The 22913-nt window shown below is 39.4% G+C and overlaps 2 protein-coding genes across 2 annotated transcripts; both read right to left on the bottom strand.

Annotated features, from left to right (window-relative positions):
* Positions 1-2430: 2430 nt before the first annotated feature.
* On the bottom strand, positions 2431-3378 carry LOC308233681 (olfactory receptor 56A3-like; the record flags this gene model as incomplete). The annotated part of the gene is made up of 1 exon (XM_080640653.1): positions 2431-3378. One exon carries the CDS (start codon positions 3376-3378, stop codon positions 2431-2433), a length of 948 nt encoding a protein of 315 aa, XP_080496779.1.
* A 7170-nt stretch (positions 3379-10548) lies between these two features.
* LOC308233682 (olfactory receptor 52E4-like) lies at positions 10549-20702 on the bottom strand (the record flags this gene model as incomplete). Its single annotated transcript, XM_080640654.1, is given in 3 exon segments — positions 10549-10920; positions 10923-10925; positions 20097-20702. Coding segments are annotated over 3 exon segments (981 nt in total).
* Between the last annotated feature and the right edge of the window lie 2211 nt (positions 20703-22913).

Below are 22913 nucleotides of genomic sequence, written 5' to 3' on the forward strand. Positions count from 1 at the left end.
CAGGAAAGTGAAAACTCTCCTGCAACCAAGATACATGCCTTTAACCAAAATTGACCAGTGCCAGGTGCCAGCAGCGGGTGTGAGTGGTGGCTCTGGCACCAGCTGTGGGTGCGAGTGGGGCTGGCACTGGCAGCGGGTGCAAGAGGCAGCTGCCAGCCCGGATGGCGGCTCAAGAGCAGGGAAGGTGGAGAATCCCTGAGGGGCAATTGGGGCCGACAGCTGCCTCTTGCACCCACTGCCAGCCCCACTCACACCCACAGCTGGCACCAGAGTCACCACTTACACCCGCTGCTGGCACCGGGCGCTGGTTCCGATTGCTTGGCACCATCAGCAGGTGCAAGCAGCGGCTGCCAGCCCTGATCACCCCTAAGGGCTTCTCAACCTCCCCCTGCTCCTGAGGGGCGATCAAGGCTGGCAACCACTACTCACACCCACTGACAGCGCCAGCCCCACTTGCACCCACTACTGGCGCCGTCAGTGGGTGTGAGCAGGGCCGGTGCCGTCAGCATGTGGGATCAGCAGCAGCAGGAGCGGGGTTGCCAACAGACAGGGGACTGGAGACCATGGCAGGAGGGGCCAGGCAGGGGTACGGAGGAGGGGCCAAGACCACCCTTGTGCACACCGCAGCCTCGGGGCTCACAGTCTCTATCAAAGTGCATGAATTCATGCACTGGGCCCCTAGTATACTATAATGTATCTAGTTGCTTCTATTTCTTAACATCTAATTTGTCTCTATAACACCTTTCAATCTGGAGTCTTACATTTTTTAAATGTATGAGCTTTTCTTCATAAAGATATATAGACCTCTGTATTCATTGAAACATTATTCATTTCTTTGTTTCTATTTCCACAAGTTTGTTCCTTTTACATACATTTTACAATGGGCTTACATGGACTTAAAAATTTTATAATGCATTTTAAACATTAAGTTGTTTATATACACAGGAGTCCTACATACTCTACAGATAGCCTTGAATTAACCAAATCCATTTTGAGGGGCTTTCTTCTGTAACTCTCTCAGTTTTGCTTTTCCTCTCCTGACCATTACTTTGTGTTCTCTCCATGCTCATCTCCTCACACTGAGAGATAAGGATTATATGGGGCTCTTCAGGGCTTTTAGTAGGTTTTTTTACTCTATATTCTTTCCATAGGCCATCCTATCTACTCCTATTGCTTCAATTCCCATGTTTTTATCTTGAGTGCCAAACCTGTAAGTCCAAGAGCTGACTATGTACTTCCACTTATATGTCTCATGGGTAATCAAACTCAAAGTGCCTAAAAATGTACTTCTGATCTTACCCCTAAACCTCTACCTCCTCCTATAATGATGTTTCATACAATTTCTCAGAGTATAACCTCATGCTCTCTCCCACACTCTTGCTATCTAATGTAATAACCCAGAAGACAAGGACCATGTCTGAATTATAATCCTAGTTACTAGCATACATTCAATCATTTGTACAACATTTATTTAATCATTTATTTAACAAACATTTATGGGTCTCTACCATACACCAAGCACTGTTCTGGCACTGAAGATACAGCAGTGAACATAACAGAACAAAATCCCTGCCCTTATCCTGCTTACATTTTAGTGAACATAGACTGACTGAACAAATAAATGAGTAAAATGTTATGGTCATTGACAGTGATACATCCTATGCAGACCAGTGAAACACAGGAGGCATTAGGAAATCATTTGTGTTTGGGGGGAATATTGTTGAATGTTATTTTAAATACTGTGGTCAAGAAGACCCATGGGCATGAGGGAGAAAGCTACATGGGCAGAGGAACAAACAGTAAAATGTCCCAAAGGCAGAAATATGGTTCATGTTTTTGCAAAACTGCTAGGAAGGCAGTTTACATGTAGTAAACTGAAGGAGGAAGTCAAATAGGTAAGTGAGTCCCACCTAACAAAATAAATTCTTCTCCCTTCTGGGCTTCCAAACTGCCTTATTTATGTATTTTAATCTCTTATTACATTGCAATATAGTTGATTTTACATATGCTTGTCTTTTCCACCAGACTATGTGTTGTTTTTTATATAATGGGATCAAGATTTATTTATTTAGATTTCCATTTTCTGCACATCTTTAATTAGTATTGAATTTCCATCTCCACTGGCTCTATTGGAGATTTCATCAGGATCAGACAATTAGTGTTGATGCTTGACTCATCAAAATTCATAGCCCCTGGTCTGAGTAGTATGGTGAGCAATTACACAACTATATCCTTAGTTTCTGCCAGGATACCATAAAATAATAAGAAATAGGATGTAATCCTGCATATGAGGGGAAAAATACAGTTCGTTTTATTAGGCGTGTCCAGAGAGATTATGATTTGCATTTCTTTCAATCCCTGCCTTCCGATTGTGATTATGAGTATTCTTTATTGCGAAAAGCAAAGCAAGAACACAATTACTTTCTTCTGTCACTCACTTCTCCTTAATAATTTCCAAATCCCCTGTTTAATCTCCTGGGTTGGTACGCCATAGACAATGGGGTTGAGAGCTGCAGGAATTACATGGTGTAGGACATTAAGTAAGACAGGGATGTCAGGGGGAAACTTTTTCTTGGCCATATGGGTGAAAACAAAAACCAGCAGGATGGTGCTGAAGAAGAGGATGAGAATAAAATGAGAGCCACAAGTGCTCAGAGCTTTGCCAGCTGCCCCTTTTGCCTTGAGTCTAAGAACAGCTCGAAGGATGAATGTGTAGGAGAGAATGATGAGGATAAGGTCGGAGCCCAGGAGAGTCCAGGCCACAATTAACTGGTAGATTTTATTAAGGGCAACTTCATCACAGGAGAGCTTGGACACAGAGAGGTTGGCACAGATACAGTTCTCAATGATATTTTTTCCACAATAATGGAGCCGGGCAGAGAGGATAGGGATTGGTGCAGTGATAAATGTATTCCGGATCAAGATGAAGACAATGGCTTTTGCCACAAATCGGTCAGTGATTATGGATGGGTAGTGCAGAGGTTTACAGATGGCCACATAGCGGTCATAGGCCATGGCTAGGAATGTGCAGGATTCCATTGGCAGGAAGTTGTTCATGATGAACATCTGGAGGAAGCAGGCAGAGAAGCTGATGGACCTGAGGTCAAACCAAAAGATGGCCAGGACCTTGGGAATAACAGTAAGACAGAGCACCATGTCCAGCAGAGAGAGGAGGCTGAGCAGGTAGTACATGGGTTCATGCAGAGACACCTCCAGCCAGATGGTGATCAGGAGGGTGGCGTTGGCCCCCATGGCCAAAAGGAAGAGGAGGCTGAGGGGCAGCGGCAGCCAGAGTTGCCACCTGGGGGATCTGACAAAACAATTCAGGAGGAATTCAGAGACTTCAGCAGAGAGGGAGCTGTTGCTATCAGGCAGCATTGACAGTGACTTTCATGAGGTAGATGTCTTTGAGTAGCTGAAGAAGAAAGAAGTTAATTCTACCATAGGCTGATGACTACATACTTAGCTTGCAGGATCCATGAGGATAAGGACACAGCCCACCTCATCTACCCCACTTCCCTTGTGCCTAGCACACTTTTTAACACATAAGAGGTGGCTAAAAAATATTTGTTGAATGTGTAAAATAATGTTTTCCTGTTGTTCTTTCATCTGTGTTTCATTTTATATCATCTCCTGTGTGAACTGGAGAAATCTTTTTAGCGTGTTTTCTTGGTTAATACTTCATAGGTTAAAAATCATTTGAGCATCAAATGTTATTTTAATAAAACATGTAAAATCAAAGAAAAGATTTTAGTTTAAATTTTTTAAATGTATAGATATACATTTTAAAAGCTATGGTATCCACAATTAAGTTTTTAAAGAAGTAAAAGATGAAAGTACTTAGAGGCATGATGGTCTGGGTACATAGAGTAAATCTCCTGATGAAAATTAATAACAATCATATCTATGGTTAGTCTATGTCTCTATATATACCAATAGCCTTTTCTATAGCTATACCTATATGTATATTTGAATACCTTGAATGTATCCATAGCAGGCAAAAAGAAAGAATTATCAGACTACAGAATGAGTGACATCCAGACATGAAAATCAAACACTGATAATGGCTTTCAACCGGAGGGCATTTGTGGAATTATATGAACTGAAGCACCAGTTTTCGTTACCTAATAGAGCTCAGGGACAGAAGTAAAATACAGGCTGAAGCAGGTGACAAACCTATTAGGTGATCTCCCACATGATAGGCCTTTACAGCACTATATCCTGAATAAAGGGGCTAGAAATAAACTCACTTTTTCATCTCCATCCCTCATCCCCACCTGAATTCAAAGAAAACGCACTGCCTCAAACTCACTGTATGCTGGTAGAAGAACTTTCCCTGTAAAACCTGAACTGCAGGCTGGTCCTCATGTGACTTTGCAGCCTGAGTTCACATGAACTGTTTGGCTCAAAGAGAAATTCAAAGTTATCCTAAATTGTAGTGGCCCAGAAAATATAAGATGAAACACAGATGAGAGAAGTAAGCCCAAATCCTTTTTTCAGGAACCAGCTTTTATCTCAGGCCTCAGAGAACTTCAACACAGATCCTTCTGAAGATAGGGTTGCTTGCAGTAAAAAAATAAAAAATAATTTAAGAAAAATATCATGAGTAAAAAGCCCACAAAAACAATAGATAACAGAATCTGATTCAGAATAATTTACTCAGAATGAAGGTGAAGAGAAAGTTTCAAAATGAAAATGACTGAAGAAAGTAACAAAAATAGAGGATAGAATAACTTACATATGGTCAGAGTTCCAGACTGAGGGGGAGAGAGAATGGGATAGAGACTTACGAATTTTTCAGCGGAGATAAAATACATCAATAACTAAATTCAAGAATTCAAGTGAATCTCAGTGAGATAAATAAAAATAATTTCACACCTAGATATATCTAAGTGTGTAAACCTTGATTTCATCTTCTAACTTCAGATACCAAAGACAAAGAAAAGACATTAAAGATTAATGTGACTATAACAATCAGAAGAATCAGTGTGTGCCAGGGCACTGATACTAGAGTTGCACACTAGTCTTAGGATTCTTGACCTCTTTTTTGAAAGGTACCCTTACTCTCACAGTACCTCATGCCTCTCCTTCTAACCCCCTGTATTTATATCATTCTGCCCTCTTTTCCCTAATTGTTAGATTTCTTTGTGCAGCTTAATGGTGTCACTGTCCACTTCATTGTCTCAGATAGCCTGCAGACAGTCTTTCTGGGGTAAAATTATTATCGCTAATGGGCTATTTCACAAACAAACCACAGTGATCTAACCTGTATGATTGTTGCTTTTTGTGTCTACAGAGCCCACATCTGGGCAGAGACTTTTCTGTTATCTTTTTGGGCACTAAATTAAGAGTATAGAGAAGGTGGATATGAATTCATCTTAATCTTAAAAAAATTATTATTTCTGATGTCAAACCTGTTCAATAGGACCTGGAGGCGAGAGAGGGGTAAGGAATGTAATAATGATGAAGGGAGCAGAGAAAGTTATTGAGTGGAACACAGTAATCTAAGCTTGCTTCCCTGGGGTACCTCTGTTGGTTTGGAGGAAGCTGTTAACAGTGGAGTGAATCAAAGCCAATAGGTGAGGATAGACTGGGAGAGCGAGAGGAAAGAATGGGGAGAACAGAAGCATACATGCCCAGAAAATAGATGGTGGAGAGAAAATGGAAAAGAGAAAACTACAATCAAAACAGAAGAGATTGGATGTAAATAGAAAGGACAACGAAGTAAAGAAAAGAGCAGAAAGGGAGCAGAGTACTTCCAGGGAATGAGAAAGACAGTAAAAGGCAGACTAGTGAAGATTTCTTAGTAATGATAATCAAGGGTGTGTGATTGGGAATCCTCTTACCCTTTTAAATCTGCATTCTCCCTCATTTTCCCATAACAGTACCATTAAGACTCTTCAAGACATCTCCCTCATGATACTCTGCTGCAGATCCTTGAACCTCCATCTGGATCTAACCTCTCCCCAGAGCACACAGAAGTCTGGGCTCTGCTTTGGCACAGCCATCTATATCTGACCCTATGTCATTTTTCTCCCCTACTTTCCCTTCAGGCTCCTATCCTCAACTTCAATCCTACAGCTTTTCCAGTTGAAAGCCTGGTGTTAGTCCCACCACAGTCCCTACTCTAGCCAGCTGTCCAACACCACGGTGGTGGCTTAGTGCCTTCCCATTCTGGTAGAGCCAGACTTACTGGATGGAGACAGTGATCTCTGCCTGGAAGGGCTATTTCCAACTCTTTCTGTCTGAACCTGTTACACTCTGGCTTTCAGAAAGTAGAATTTATGCTTGAACTTCCCCAGGGAAAGACTGCCTTGCTGACCTTAAAGGGGACAGAGACTCAAGAGCCCAGCATCTTCTTACCCCTGAGGTAGAAAGCTTTCCTCTCAGTTCTTCACATTCTGTGATCCCTAAGCATTTAATTTTTTCCCTGAAGGCATAGGTAGAGTCTCAGAGTAATTACCCTGTACCAGTTGAATGAGTAGAATGTGATAATTGGGAAATATAAGTATTAATTATTATTTATTAATTATACAAAAGCGAAGCCTTAGGGCAAGAGGGTTTAGGTAAAATGTCAGTGGGTACTAAGTTCTGATTTCCCAAAAATGTATTAATAAAAAAGTACATGAATCCAATTATGTGCACTGCTATAGTTTGTAGTAACTATAAAACACTCAGATCACTCCCTAACTTTTTAATGTCTGACCAAGAGTTCTACTTGAATGAAATGTTTTCAAGAAGCCCTATCCTTATGACATTTTTAGTATAAAAATCCAAGATGGTTGCTTATGTCTAACTAATCTATAATAATAAAAGCATAATGTGCAAATCCACTGAACAACTGAACAGCAGAACGACCATCCGGACCACCTTCCGGACGACCATGCTTTGACACGCACTGGTGCCAGGCCAGCCAAGGCGATGCAATTGGTCAGGGGGGCCCAGCCATCACCCCATGATCACCCTGCAGAGGAAGGTGACCAGTGGCAGGGGAGGGGGAGGCCGCGCCGCACAGATGGCAAGCAGTGGCAGCAGGGGCAGGGCCAGCTGCTGGCAGCCGGGGGGAAAGAAGGCCCCGATAGGCCCTGATCACCAGCCAGGCCTAAGGATCCTACCTGAGGGGTCCCAGATGGTGAGAGGGTGCAGGCCTGGCTGAGGGACACCCTCCCTCCCCCCTCCCAATGCACGATTTTCATGCACCAGGCCTCTAGTTATTACATAATATATGCCTTTTGCTATGTGGCAGTCCTAAGAATTTTAATGTCTGTCCCAATTTTCAAACACTACACTGGGCTCTGTTTTATTGTTTGGTTATACATTCATTTACTTAATAACAAATATTGTAGCCCCAACAACTGCTGAGCCAGATGAAGCATCTTTACTAAAACAGTCAAGGTGTCTAACATTTACTATGTGAATATTGTTCTTGCTGGTGTGCTCTTTTCAGTTAATCTCTATCAAGAAAACAGTCAACTAGGGTAGGCAGCAGTGCGCATACAAGGACTTTGTATAGGTTACATTTACCGTTTTGCTCTGTCACAATACAGACTGAAACAACCTAGAAGTCCTAGATCATTTAGATGCTTCCTATCACACTGATCCAGTATATCGATGTCATCATATGAATTAGAGTGCTTAAACAGAAAATGTCAAGGACGCTGGATTCTCTGATAAGACACATGCACATGACAGGGTGGAAGAATCCACAGAGATTCAGGAGCTTACCATAATAAGAGTGTTTTTACATTTCCAATGGTGGGGAACATGCTCAGACATCACCCCCCATGTTAAAGAACAAATTATTGTAACGTGCATCTCCCACCACTAAGAAAGAAGCATCTCATGATTTTGGAGACAGCATATAATACCCTTGAAAATTCTAGTCTAACGTATGATTTATCTGATGACATCAGAGGTTGACAGTTTTGATTGGGACCAAGAGCAAGGGAGAATTCTATAGCAGGTTTAGCAGCCTGCTTCTCAGACTACAGGACGAGGGAGATACAGGCAGTGCTCCTGGCATTAGTGGTAGATAAAGAAAGCGTGGGGCGGGGGTGGGGGGGGGGAGAGTCTCTGATAAGCCCAGAATAAACCCAGAGTCTGCAGCAAAGAATGCAAGAGGATTAGCCACTATTTGAAACAGCTACAACTGTCTGAAACAAAGAAGCAATTAAGTTATATAGGCATGGCAGCAACCCATTCTATCAAGAGAATAGTATTTTGGGGGGTTGCCTAGAGTTAAAAAATCAGTTGTCCCAGACCTCATTTTGCCTACCTCATTTGCATGAATGCCTTTCCCTCTCCTCACACAGTGGTCTCAGGGGGACTCCCTATGACCAGATAAAAGGAGAGGAAAAAGCTCGGTCCTGGTAATGAATGAATAATCTCACTATGTACAAGCTAAGAGCAGTTTCCACAGTATAGTCCTAATTATGGAAAAACCGCAAAGATGGAGACAGGGTTCTGAACAGTGCATCTGGCCATTAACCAGATGAATTAGCAAGACTTGAACATCAGAGGCAAAGAAGTCTGGGGAGAAAGCACATGAATTCTCCCCCCAATGCATTTGGCACATGCATTGCATATTATGCTTTTATTATTATAGATTAGCTATTAATAGTTCACACTAATGCCCCCCTCCTCAGAGCATGAGTCAGGGAAGAGGAGGCAGCCAGAAGTAGCAGTGATTTCTAAAAGCACTGATTGCCTGTGAGCAGAATCCAGAATGAGCGATAAAGGAGAGAGGGAAAGAAAGTTATTATAGCCAAACTGCAGTGGCAGAAATGTATCTTCTTATCTTAAATGCTTCCTTAGAAATTGTGATAACCCACATCTTGAAGAACTAGTGACAGGACAGAGCTAACAAACATAGAGAATAAGGTCTAACCAGTGCAGGGTAGGCTGTAGCAGACACGGTCAGTGCCCGGTCCCTAGCCCTTCTGCACTTTGATTACACAGCAACTCATTTCTCCTGCCAACACCTGGGAGTGGGCCTGGGAGCGCCCTCTGGCTGTGGAAGCATGCTAGACTTGTGGTTGGGGCAGGGCTGAAGTCTCAGGAGATTAAAGCTTTTATCAAATTTTTTAAATATCTTTATTAATTAAGGTATTACATGTGTCCTTATTAAGCTTTGAGCAACAGTGTCCAAACAATGATGGACAAAAGTTATGGCAATATCTTTCCAATCATTTTGATCATCACTTGGATCTGTCTACTACCACAATTCTCTCCTGATTTGATTCAGTGGCCATCGTTTTATTTGTTTGCTTCTTTGTTTGTTTAATTTTCTATTGTTTAAAGTATTACACGAGTCTCCTTTATCCCCCATTGGTGTCTCCCCAGCTGTTCCCAGCCCCCAGCTCATGCCTTCACCCCCATCCTGTGTCCATTGGTTATGCTTATATACATGCATACAAGTCCTTTAGTTTATCTCTTAACTCCTCACCCCCCGCCTTCCTTCTTAGGTTGGATGGTCTGCTCGATGCTTCTATGTCTCTGGTTCTATTTTTGTTCATCAGTTTATGTTGTTCATTATATTCCACAAATGAGTGAGATCATGTGATATCATCTTTCTCTGACTGGCTTATTTCACTTAGCATAATGCTCTCCAGTTCCATCCATGCTGTTGTGAATGGTAAGAATTCCTTCTTTTTTACAGCAGCTTAGTATTCCATTGTGTAAATGTACCACAGTTTTCTAATCCACTCATCTGCTGATGGGCACTTAGGCTGTTTCCAAATCTTAGCTATCATAAACTGTGCTTCTATGAACACAGAGGTGCATATATCCTTTCTGATTGGTGCAGTGGCCATCATTTTAATAATGGTGCCAGAAGCAGGTTACATTACATAAAATCCCTGCATATATGCTGGAGAGAAATCTGAGATATTATTGGAGTCTCTCTTGATTCAAAACTTACCTGTATAGTTATTGAGGTATGTGGATCTCTAGGGCGTATTCCAGGAGCACTAGAGGCCAGACTTAAAAGAATAATATTAAGGTAAGATATACTTACTAAGGGAATATGGTTATCTTTCAAGTTATTTTCTTTTAGAAAATTGCACAAAAGCCCTTAAGTCCTCTCAATGGAAAAATTTTTGTAGATAAATAACACATAACATAGCTCATACATGACAAATATTCTGGCACTAAAGTTTATATTAAACTTTGTAGCTTCCTTGATGAACTCATTATTTCTCTTAGATTTCAAATGGCCTTTTAGAAATGCAAAAGTCCAGCTAATTCTGCTAAATAAAGCCAACCTATGACAAACCTTGGCAAGTTGAGTCAGTTGTGGAAAGTAAAGTTGAATCACACACACACAGCACAGCTGTATAATGGGACATGTGACAAACATGAGACAAGGGCAGGAAGATAATAATTAATGTCTCTAGTAAAGCTTTTATCAAGTTGGCTCAGAAAGTCAGTAGGGTGAAACATGGGTATAATGCACAGTGCTTGAGTGTTAATACAAACATTGTACTTGACCTTGGTTTCTCCTTCTAGCTGAATCCAAACACAAATGCATACATATAACATTTATATAAATCACAATATCATACATATCATCATGACTGGGGTAGCTGAGGAACAAACATATTTTGGGTTAAGAATTCTCAGGAATTGCTCCCAGATCTGTTTTGTCCTGACCCCATAGATAACAGGGTTGAGTGCAGGTGGAACAACCATATATAAGTTGGCCAGAAATATATGGACATAGCCAGGGATGCTCTGACCAAAGCAGTGGGTCAGAAAAGAGAAAAATGCTGGGATGTAGAAGATGAGCATGACAAAGACATGGGAGCCACAGGTGTTGAGCGCCTTGAATTGGGCATTCCATGATGGTAAATGGAACACTGTGAAGAGTATCTTCACATAGGAGAAACCAATTACTATAAGGTCAATGAATCCCACAGAAAAGGCAACTATCCCAAACAAATTGTTGGCCCTGATACTGGCACAGGAAAGATGGGCAAGGCCCATGTGCTCACGGTAAGTATGGGGAATGATTCTGGCACCACAGAATGACAACAGCAAGATGAGAAACACAAAAGGGATAACAAAGATTAACGATCTCATTATCATGGCTATACCTAGAATGGCCACTACCTTGTCTGTGAGGATCATGGTATATCTAAGGGGACTGCATATAGCAACATAGCGGTCTATGGCCATTACTATCAGTACCCCAGACTCCAGACCAGTGCACAGATGAATCATAAACATCTGTGCAAGACAGGCACCAAAAAGAATTTCCCTCAAATTGAACCAGAAGATGCCCAGCATCTTGGGGATAGTGGTAGTGGACAGGCTTAGGTCAGTGCAAGCCAACATTGACAAGAAGTAAAACATGGGCTGATGGAGAGTAGGCTCAGCCTGAATTATAAACAGGATTATAATGTTCCCCAGGGGGGCAGTCAGATATACAGCACAAAAGGGAAAACCAATCCAGATATGAAGATTTTCCAGGCCTGGAATCCCCAAAAGGACAAAGGTGAAAGGATGGAATTGGGTGGTGTTGCGATGGGCCATCTTTATGGCTGCTGGTCAGTTTTTTCACTCAACTCAAGACTCCAATCCCATTCATGTCATTTTTTTCAGATCACGGAAATACACGTCATCAATTCTCTGACTTAATACTCAGCAGAAGACCCTGGAGTGAAAAATGATAAAAGGTTTAAAAAGCTCCCAGGACAGAATTGACCAGATTCTTGACATCTTGTTTTCCTGTCCAAAATATATTCCAAATTTGATGTTCTACTACAGTCTCAGCAATGATGTAATTTCAGTTACATTTTAGGAGGACTTCTGTAATGTTACAATGGAGAATGGATTGAAAGGGCAAGTAAGAGTTTGAAGTAAGCTGAGAGATATATTGCTTGCCTAATTTAAATAAATAGTAATGGAGATGCCAAGGCAATGGTATATAAAATAAATTGGCAGGGAACAAATTCTGATATGATTTGGGAGATGAAAGAGAATAATAAGTCATGTTTAATTTCTAGTACTTTGTCTTGGACCATTAAGTGACTATTGTGCTATTCACTAAGATATGGAACATAATATGAGAGAGTTTTATTTGTTTATCTTAATTTATGGGTGAGGTTGTTGACATCAATTCTGCAATGAGTAGATATGAAATTCATATTGAATCAAGCACAAATTCTCATCAGGCAGAATATGAGTTAAGCTCCCGTTTTCACTGAAGTCCAGTTTTTGGACATCAGTGAGCTTATAAAACACTAAAAATTCCATTCACATGACTCTAAAAATAATAGGATCCCTATTGTGATTAAGATAATATCATATTTTTCCATGTTAAAAATATTTACAATCTCTGGAGAGTTATGCTACGTAGAAATTACAGTCTTACTGACCTCACTCTGTCACTCATTTCCAATTAAATTACTCATTTTCTGGGCTAAGTGACATTTACCAAAGCCTCAGAAATGGACATCATTAGTGTATCAGAAAAGCTCTCAGATGGTAGAAGTTGTTCATGGATGATACTAAAATTGAGCCTTCTGGAAATTCAATACATTTGCAAATAACAGAGTAAACATATTGAAAAGATGCTTCTTCTATAGGTCTTATTATAGACTTTAAATACATAAATACAAATATTCAGACTCTAAGTAATAAGATTTTGTAATTAAAATATTAAATAATAAATTACCATTAAATATTAAAATAAGTTTGTAGCATATCCTTAAGTTATGATCACAAGAAATCCATTTAATTAAACAGCTAAAATGTAGTTCTTAGGGGAATACAATGTTATTCTATGGTAACATTTGGATATCCTGGGTCCTCTAAGTCTTTCTGAGACATAAATGTTTCAAGTGTTTATTTAATATTTATTATTTACTTTATAGCTAGTGTTGGATGTGGAAATACTTAAGATACATGGTCATGGTAAAGAAACAGTCTTTTTTCATAACTCTTACATTCTAAATTAGCAAGAAAGACAATAAGCTTGCAAAAATAATTACTCCAGATAATGTTTTATAAAAATAAAGTTGAATAGCTTTAAAAATCAGCACTAAGAATACAAAAAAATCAATTAAAAAGAAAAAAGATGAACAGACACTTTTATAGAAGGTATACAAGTGGTTAATAGCAAATGAAAAAATACTCAGCATCATTAGTCAGCAGGAAAATGAAAATTAGTATTCCAAAATGATTTCATTTTATTCTCCTTGAGCAGCTAAAGGAAAAATGAATGACATTATAATATATTAAAGAAGATGTGGAATAACTGAAACTCTCATACATTGAGGTTTGGTATGTGAAATGTACAACTACTTTGGAAAACTGTTTGGCATATTTCTTATGATGTAAAAAATACATCCTCACTATTTTCAACAACGCCACTCCTAGTTATTTTTCAAAAAAGTATCCAGTGGACATAAAAATATACAATTACATATATAATTGCAAAAATAATTACTCCAGATAATGTTTTATGAAAATAAAATATATATATGCCTGACTCTGGATAGGTCATGGCTGCTAATAAATATTTGGGAGTCATCGGTGTATGATGTCTTTGATACACATCATCTGCATTGTATATATGGATGGAAGATTGAAGAGGAAAAACTCTAAAACAAAAAGTAGTGATGAATATTCTTATTTATTGCTCTTCTAATCAATATTTTAGGATCCACTGCTGATAATAAAAAACATATAGAAATATGTTTGATAATTCAACTCTATTTGAAGTATGTGTGTGGAAGAGAGAGAGAAAGAGATTCCTGGTCATTGAATATGAGGTGTAACAGAATCATAGATGGTCTTCATAAAAATTAGGGATGCTCCATGCCACCCTTTACCCCTCTATTATCAAGATTAATTAAGAATTATTTCCTTTTTCCCAATCCTTTCTTTCAATGACTTTATATCAAATGGGTCTAAGTCATCTTACTCTTTTCATTATCTCTTTCTCTGCTCTGATTACTTTACCTTTAGTTTCTACTAGGACTTCATTATATAATAGGAAACCAACTTATCAACTCTTTTAGCAGCTCATCCATATTCCAAAAGTGCCAGACACCAAAGTTGGCTGGGGATATAAGAAGTTTGGGATGTAACTCAAGGGTTTTTAAAAACTCAACAAGTTATTCTGTTGCCAAGGTTGGGACAAGCAATTTTGTATAAAGAGTTCAGGCTTCAGGAACCCAAGTGACATGGATTCATCCTGCTCAATTGCTTGGGAGTTTGTTTCTTCATCTAAGGCCAACATAAAAACTTCCCAGGGCAAAAGTAAAGGTAAAATAAGAATGTATATAAAAGTGTCTGGCACATGGAGCTATTCAAATAGTAAGTTTATAAAAAGGAGAGATTAGAGGGGATAAAAGAAAAGGACAAAGAGCTCAGCCAAATCAATCTCTTGATACCTTCATGAGGCCAATGTTATGAAATGTGATGTAACAGACCCTAAAAGAAGTCTCTTTCAAAACCAGCACTTCAAAAATACATTCATGCAGTGGAATTTAACCTTCTCAAATGCAGAGCAGGACCAGGTACCTATGCCAAAGAAAGACATCCTTAAAAAAAAAAATTCCATCAATTCCCATCACAAAAAACTACATTGTAACTATGTGAGGTGATGGATATTAACTAAAGGTATTGTGGTAATCATTTGGCAGTATACAGATATATCAAATCACTATGTTGCATACCTTAAATTAATACACTAGAGGCCCAGTGCACGAAATTTGTGCACTGGAGAGGGTTTGTGCACCGTCTCTAATCTGGGACCCCTCAGGGGATGTGCAACTGCCAGTTTAGGCCCGATCCTCTGGGATCAGAGGCAGTTGGACATCCCTCTCACAATATGGGACTGCTGGCTCCCAACCTCTCACCTGCCTGCCTGCCTGATTGCCCCTAACCCCTTCTGCCTACCAGCCTGATCATCCCCTAACCACTCCCCTGCCAGCCTAATCGATGCCTAACTGCAGTTGGACATCCCTCTCACAATCCAGGGCTGCTGGCTCCCAACTGCTTGCCTGCCTGCCAGCTTGATCACCCCCTAACCACTCCCCTGCCAGCCTGATTGATGCCTAACTGCTCCCTTGCCAGCCCAATCACCCCCAACTGCCCTCCCCTGCCAGCCTGGTCCCCACCAATTGCCCTCCCCTGCTATCCTGGTCTCCCCTAACTGCACTCTCCTGCAGGCCTGTTTGCCCCCAACTGCCCTTCCATGCAGGCCTGATTGCCCACAACTACCCTCCCCTGCTGGCCATCTTGTGGTGGCCATCTTTGACCACAAGGGGGTGGCCATCTTGTGTGAGGGTGTGAGGGTCAATTTGTATATTACCTCTTTATTATGTAGGATTGCTATATGTCAATTATATTCAATAAAACTAGAAAAAATAAAATGATACACAAAAAGAAAAATACTGTAGAAATATTACATTTTAATTTAAAGTCATTTGGTAAACATAAGCTTCAGTACAAAAAAAAGTAGGATCATCCAATTGGGAAAATTACTTAAATAATCTTTGAGAAAATGCAGAACTTGACACAATATCATCTTCAAAGGACATAGGCTGCTCCTGAAAAATATTTCTTGGAAATGTTGGACTAATGTGTGACATCATGAAAAAGGGGATTAAAAAAAGAGTGAAACACACTTATTTGTGAAAATCAAACCCTAGAGCTATCATGCCTGAAACACTGGAGAGCAACACCAGCCACAGCTTGGGATGGAGGCTGAAACAAACAAGACAATAGAGGGGATGAATAGGATAGTTTATTTGTGTCTTCAAAGGACAAGTCATAGTGGGATTGGGATGTTACCTGAAATCTTATCAAAAGTTCTAAGGTCCTACAGACAAAAAAAGACTAAGGGATTTTACTACCACCAAACCAGCAATGCAAGAAATTCTAAAGGGCCTGCTGTAAAAAAAAAGAAGTAGGAAGCAAAGAAGGAACACAGGGGTAAAGAATAAAAATGGCGACAAATAAGTACGTATCAAAAATAACTTTAAATGTAAATAGATTAAATGCCCCAATCAAAAGACATAGGGTATCGGATTGGATTAGAAAACAAGACCAATATATCTGGTGTCTACAAGAAACCCACCTCAGAAAAAAAGACGCACACAGACTGAGGGTGAAGGGATGGAAAAAGGTTTTCCAGGTGAATGGAAATGAAAAAAAAAGCTGGAGTAGCAATACTTATATCTGATAAATTAGATCTCAAAGTGAAGGACATAACAAGAGATAAGGAAGGTCACTTCATAATACTAAAGGGAGCAATCCAACAAGAAGAAATAACTCTGGTAAACACATATGCACCCAATACAGGAGCACCCAAATACATAAAAAAAACTACTGGAGGATATCAAGGGAGAGATGGACAGCAATACAATCATAGTAGGAGACTTTAATACCCCACTATCACCATTGGACAAATCCTCTAAACAAAAAATCAGCAAAGAAAAATCAATCCTTAATGACTCACTAGACCAGGTGGAATTAATTGACATCTTCAGAACATTTCACCCCAAAGCCACAGAATATACATTCTTCTCAAGTGCACATGGGTCATTTTCAAAGATAGACCATATGTCGGGACATAGGCAAAGTCTCTTCAAATTCAAGAAGATAGAAATCATATCAAGCATCTTCTCAGACCACAGTGGCATAAAACTGGAAATCAACTACAATAAAAACAACCCAAAGAAGTCAAATACATGGAGACTAAACAGCATGCTATTAAACCATGACTGGGTTACCAGAGAGATCAAAGAAGAAATAAAAAACATCATGGCAACAAATGACAATGAAAACACTACAATCCAAAATCTATGGGACACAGCAAAAGCAGTCTTGAGAGGGAAGTACATAGTTCTACAAGCCTACTGCAAAAAACAAGAAACAATGGTAATAAATTACCTAACCCAACAACTCAAAGAGTTAGAAAAAGAGCAACAAGAAAAGCCCAGTGTAAGCAGAAGGAAGGAAATAATAAAGATCAGAGCACAGATAAACGACATAGAGACCAAAGAAACAATACAAAAGATCAACAAAACCAAGAGCTGGTTCTTTGAAAGGATAAACAAGATTGATGAACCTCTAGCCAGGCTCACCAAGAAGCAAAGAGAGAGGACCCAAATAAACAAAATCAGAATTGAAAGAGGTGAAATACCAACAGATCCCGCTGAAATACAAAGGATTGTTAAAAAATACTATGAAAAACTCTATTCCAACAAACTGGACAACCTGGAGGAAATGGACATATTCCTAGAAAAATATAACCTTCCAAAACTCAATCAGGAAAAATCTAAACAGCTCAATAGGCCAATTAGTATGGAAGAAATTGAAGCAGTCATCAAAGAGCTTCCGGCAAACAAAAGCCCGGGGCCAGACGGCTTCACAGGAGAGTTTTACCAAACATTCAAGGAAGAACTAAAACCTATCCTCCTCATATTATTCCAAACAATTCAAGAGGAAGGAACACTTTCAAGCTCCTTCTATGAAGCCAGCATCACCCTAATACCAAAACCAGATAAAGACAACACAATGAAGGAGAGTTACAGGCCAATATCCCTCATGAACGTAGATGCCAAAATCCTCAACAAAATTCTAGCAAATCGGATCCAGCAGTACATCAGAAAGATCACACACCATGACCAAGTAGGGTTTATCCCAGGAATGCAAGGATGGTACAATATCCACAAATCAATAAATGTGATACATCACATAAACTAATTGAGAGATAAAAATCACATCGTCATATCAATTGATGCAGAAAAAGCATTTGACAAAATCCAACACCCTTTCTTGATAAAAACTCTCAACAAGGTGGGAATAGAAGGATCATACCTGAACATAATAAAAGCCATATATGACAAACCCACAGCCAACATCATACTCAATGGGCAAAAACTAAAACTATTTCCCCTAAAAACAGGAACAAGACAGGGATGCCCACTCTCACCACTCCTGTTCAACATAGTACTGGAAGTATTAGCCATTGCAATTAGACAAGAAGAAGAAATTAAAGGCATCCAAATTGGAAAAGAAGAAGTAAAGCTGTCTTTATTTGCAGATGACATGATATTGTACATAAAAAATCCGAAAGACTGCATCAAAAAAATAACAGACTTAATAAATGAATTCGGCAATGTAGCAGGATACAAAATTAACGCCAAGAAATCTATGGCATTTCTATACACCAATAGTGAACTTACAGAAAGAGAGACTAAAAAAGCAATCCCATTTACCATCACACAAAAAAAAATTAAGATACTTAAGAATAAACCTAACCAGGGAGGTAAAAGACCTATACGCGGAAAACTACAGGACACTGAAAAAAGAGATAAAGGAAATGTAAACAGATGGAAGAACATACCATGTTCATGGATTGGTAGAATCAACATCATTAAAATGTCCATACTACCCAAAGCAATCTATAGATTCAATGCACTCTCCATTAAAATACCAACGGCATATTTCACAGACTTAGAAGGAACTCTCCAAAAATTCATCTGGAATAAAAAAAGACCCCGAATAGCCACAGCAATCTTGAGAAAGAAGAATAAAGTAGGAGGGATCTCAATACCAGATTTCAAGCTGTATTACAAAGCCACTGTCCTCAAAACAGCCTGGTACTGGCACAAGAACAGACATATAGATCAATGGAATAGAATAGAGAATCCAGATATTGACCCAAACCAGTATGCGCAATTAATATTTGACAAAGGAGGCATGAACATACAGTGGAGTCAAGACAGTCTCTTCAAAAAATGCTGTTGGGAAAATTGGACAGATACATGCAAAAAAATGAAACTAGATCACCAACTTACACCATACACAAAAATAAACTCAAAATGGTTACAGGACTTAAATATAAGACGGGAAACCATAAAAATACTAGAGGAATCCACAGGCAGCAAAATCTCAGACATATGCCTAAAGAACTTCTTCACTGATACTGCCCCTAGGGCAACGGAAGCCAAAGAGAAAATAAACAAATGGGACTACATCAAAATAAAAAGCTTTTGCACAGCAAAAGAAACCATCAACAAAACAACAAGAAACCCCACTGTATGGAGAACATATTTGCAAATGTTATCACTGATAAAGGTTTAATCTCCAACATCTACAAGCAGCTTATACAACTTAATAAAAGGAAGATAAATGATCCAATAAAAAAATGGGCAACGGACCTAAATAGAATCTTTTCTAAAGAAGACAGAAGGAAGGCCAAGAGACACATGAAAACATGCTCAAAGTCACTAATTATCCGAGAGATGCAAATCAAAACGACAATGCGATACCATCTCACACCTGTCAGAATGGCTATCATCAACAAATCAACAAACGACAAGTGTTGGCGAGGATGCGGAGAAAAAGGAACCCTCATGCACTGCTGGTGGGAATGCAGGCTGGTGCAGTCACTGTGGAGAACAGTATGGAGTTTCCTCAAAAAACTGAAAATGGAACTCCCATTTGACCCAGTAATCCCACTCCTAGGAATATATCCTAAGAAACTAGAAACACCAATCAGAAAGGATATATGCGCCCCTATGTTCATAGCAGCACAATTTGCAATAGCTAAGATTTGGAAACAGCCTAGGTGCCCGTCAGCAGATGACTGGATCAGAAAACTATGGTACATCTACACAATGGAATACTATGCTGCCATAAAAAAGAAGGAATTATTACCATTTGTAGGCACCTGGATGGAATTAGAGAACATTATGCTAAGAGAAATAAGCCAGTCAATGAAAGAAAAATACCACATGATCTCACTCATTTGGTGATAATGAAAAACATTATAAAGTAAGAACAAAAAGATAGATACAGAGGCAGTAAAGCATCAAACAGACTGTCAAAGGTTAGGGGGGGGTCGGGGAAATAAGAGATCAACTGAAGGACATATATGCATGCATATAAGAGTAACCAACGGATGCAAAACATTGGGAGGTAAGGGCATGTATGGAAGTGGGGTGGGGTGGGGCAATGGTAAGATATGTACACATATAATACCTTAATAAAAAAAAGAGAACACCAAAAAAAAAAAAAAAGGAAGAAGAAGAAGAGGCAATCAGGATCACATCTACAATGATATTAGAAATCACCATTAGCTCATAGATAATGTTGATCTTGATGGGTGCACAGGCCAACCTGGCAAGACCCATGTGCTCACAGTATGTGTGAGGGATGATGTAATGTCCACAGAAGGGCAGCCTCAGAATGAGAAACACAAATGGAGTCACAAGAACTAAATTTCTTCCAACAACAGAGAGTAGGATGCTGATTGTTTTATTGGTGAGGATCATTGTGTACTGGAGAGGGTTGCAGATGGCATCAAAGCGGTCATAAGCCATGGCCACCAGTAGAACCGTCTCCATGCATGTAAACATGTGTGTAAAGAACATCTGAGCTAGGCAACTCCCAAAGTTGATTTCTTGGAGGTTGAACCAGAAGATGCCCAGCATTTTGGGGATGGTAGATGTGGAGAGACCCAGGTCAATCACAGACAACATGGCCAGGAAGTAGAACATGGGCTGGTGGAGACTATATTCAGTCTTGATCACAAAGAGAATGGTAATGTTCCCCACTAGGGCGATCAGGTACACAATACAGAATGGGAAAGCAATCCATATATGCACAGTTTCTAGTCCTGATATTCCTAGCAGGAGAAAGAAGGGGGGATGGAACTGGGTATCATTGAAAGAAGACATTCTCTTAGCAAGTGTCATTGAATTCCTGTTATGGAGTAGGATCTTACTTTCTTTAAGATATTTTCTTGTCAAGATCCTGGAAAGATGAAAAGACTTCTAACCAGTATGCTGGAAAGAATGGTAGAAGCAATTAATTTACAAACATTAAAGATTCTCTTTTTTTCCAGAGGATAGTTGATCAATTTTCTCAATACACATTATAGGCAATATGTCCATGGCTTTATTTTTTTCTAATATCTGAGATATTGAAGGAATTGTGAATATTTCAAAAAGTAGGGTATACTTACATTTCCTTGCATTCCTTTTTAAAAGTGTCCACTTGGTTACTTTTGGGAAATTACTATACACAGTGGTTCTCAAAGACTGTGTGGTATTAAAGAATCCTAAGTCTAAAGCGGGGGAAGGAGAGGAATGGGAGATAGCTATAATACTATCAACAATAAAAATATATTTTAAAAAATGAATCCTAAGTCTAAATGAGAATAAGTGACTTATACCATTGTCTATGGTTTGATATAATATAAATGTAGGGATTTACCTCATGGATATGATGTGTTCATACAACATAAAGGAGGTTGCTATTTTTGATGCTTCCTAATCTTATGGAATGGCTTGGCTTTTAATCCCATATTTCCAGACTTCTGTTTATTCTGTGATTCCCTGATGGTCTTCCAGTAAATTATCCTTGGTTTATCAGTTGAATCATGTCCATCTTTATTACAATCTATAACACCAATAATTAACATACAAAAATCATACCTATGTCCTGAAATTATGCCTATATTTGGGTATGAATAGATAAAATATCTAGCAAATTTAAGTGACACTGAAATTACAATTTTGTGAATCTTCCTCAACTCCCCAAAGTAACAAAGAAAATTATTGTAATTTTTGTGTGTCTCTAGGATTTTGTACAACTCTGCAGCATCTAACATGACATGACTTAATTTATGTATTTACCTATTGTCTACTAACAGAAATGTTGCTATTGGGGGCAAAGAACCAGGAGATATTCATTTTAATATCCCCAAAACTGCCGTATGAAGATATGATGTCTATTTTTTTTTTTAGAATTTAGCTGTTGAATAGAATCAGGATTTGTATAAGTATGTGTATATGTGAATGTATACATGTGTGAGTGTGTGTGTAAATCAGGGGGGAGGAGGAAGAAAAGGAGAGAGAGAGAGAGAGAAAGAGATAAAGAGAGAAGTTTTATTAGAAGTTTTATATGTAGTGGCATATACCTTTGCCAGGTAGTTATTGCACAGTAGAAATGCCCTGGCAAGGGAGTTAAAAATCCTCTGTTCCACAATAGAGGAAGAAAAAGAGCATCTCTGGTATCCAAAGAAGCTGGAGAGAAAATTGTCAATGTGCTTGCCTGTATTTAGGGGAGGAACCAGGCTGATATAAATTAGAGGGCTTGTAGAAATTTACTTGGAAGAGTCTGAGGAAACAGGATGATAACATCAAGAGACATACAGTCCAGAGTCAGCCTCATCTTTAAGGTGCCTATTTCTCAACACATGCCATTTTATTAGCTGAGGAGAATTTCCAGGGCAGTGGCCAAGGATACTCTACTCTGACAGTGGAGTTCAAATTCAACAGGACATCCACTCTCTCACAGTTTGGGTTAGAATGCTTGTTTTCTTGCGGCTGCAGCTGTGTGCCACAAACAATGGCAAACAGTGTGGCCAATAAGCTCAAGGGTCATTCCCGGAGGGCAAGGTAATAGTTTATCTTTTTCTCTATATGCAAATCGACAAAGAGTTCAGTCCCAAGGTTCATTTCAAAAGCTCAATTGATAATAGTTAGAGATTTTTCCCAGTTAGTGCCCACCCACAGTGAATTCATTGAAGTCGTAATTTTTCCTTTAGCTACTAGCTCTTTCTCCCACTGACTCTTCTCTGTAGCATTTTATCTCCCCTGCCCATGCATCCTTACGTTTCTAATATTTCCTCTTCCTGTCCTCACTTAGAGCAATATCTCAACATAAGCCCAGGTGCTTGAACATGTTGACTGGAGCCCCTGCAAGCCTCCGGGTCCCAAGTTTGTCCTGTCACATGGAGAAAATCTTTATAGAGAAGTGGGGATATCCCTGTAGTCTTCAGACATAAACATGGGCTCATGGGTCATTAAGTTCATCTAACAATTTGTTCCTCCCTGCTGCATCTGCAGAAAACATCACCATACCAGATATAGCTTTGTAGCTCA

This window comes from Plecotus auritus (assembly GCF_963455305.1).
Source record: "Plecotus auritus genome assembly, chromosome: 9".
NCBI lineage: Eukaryota > Metazoa > Chordata > Mammalia > Chiroptera > Vespertilionidae > Plecotus > Plecotus auritus.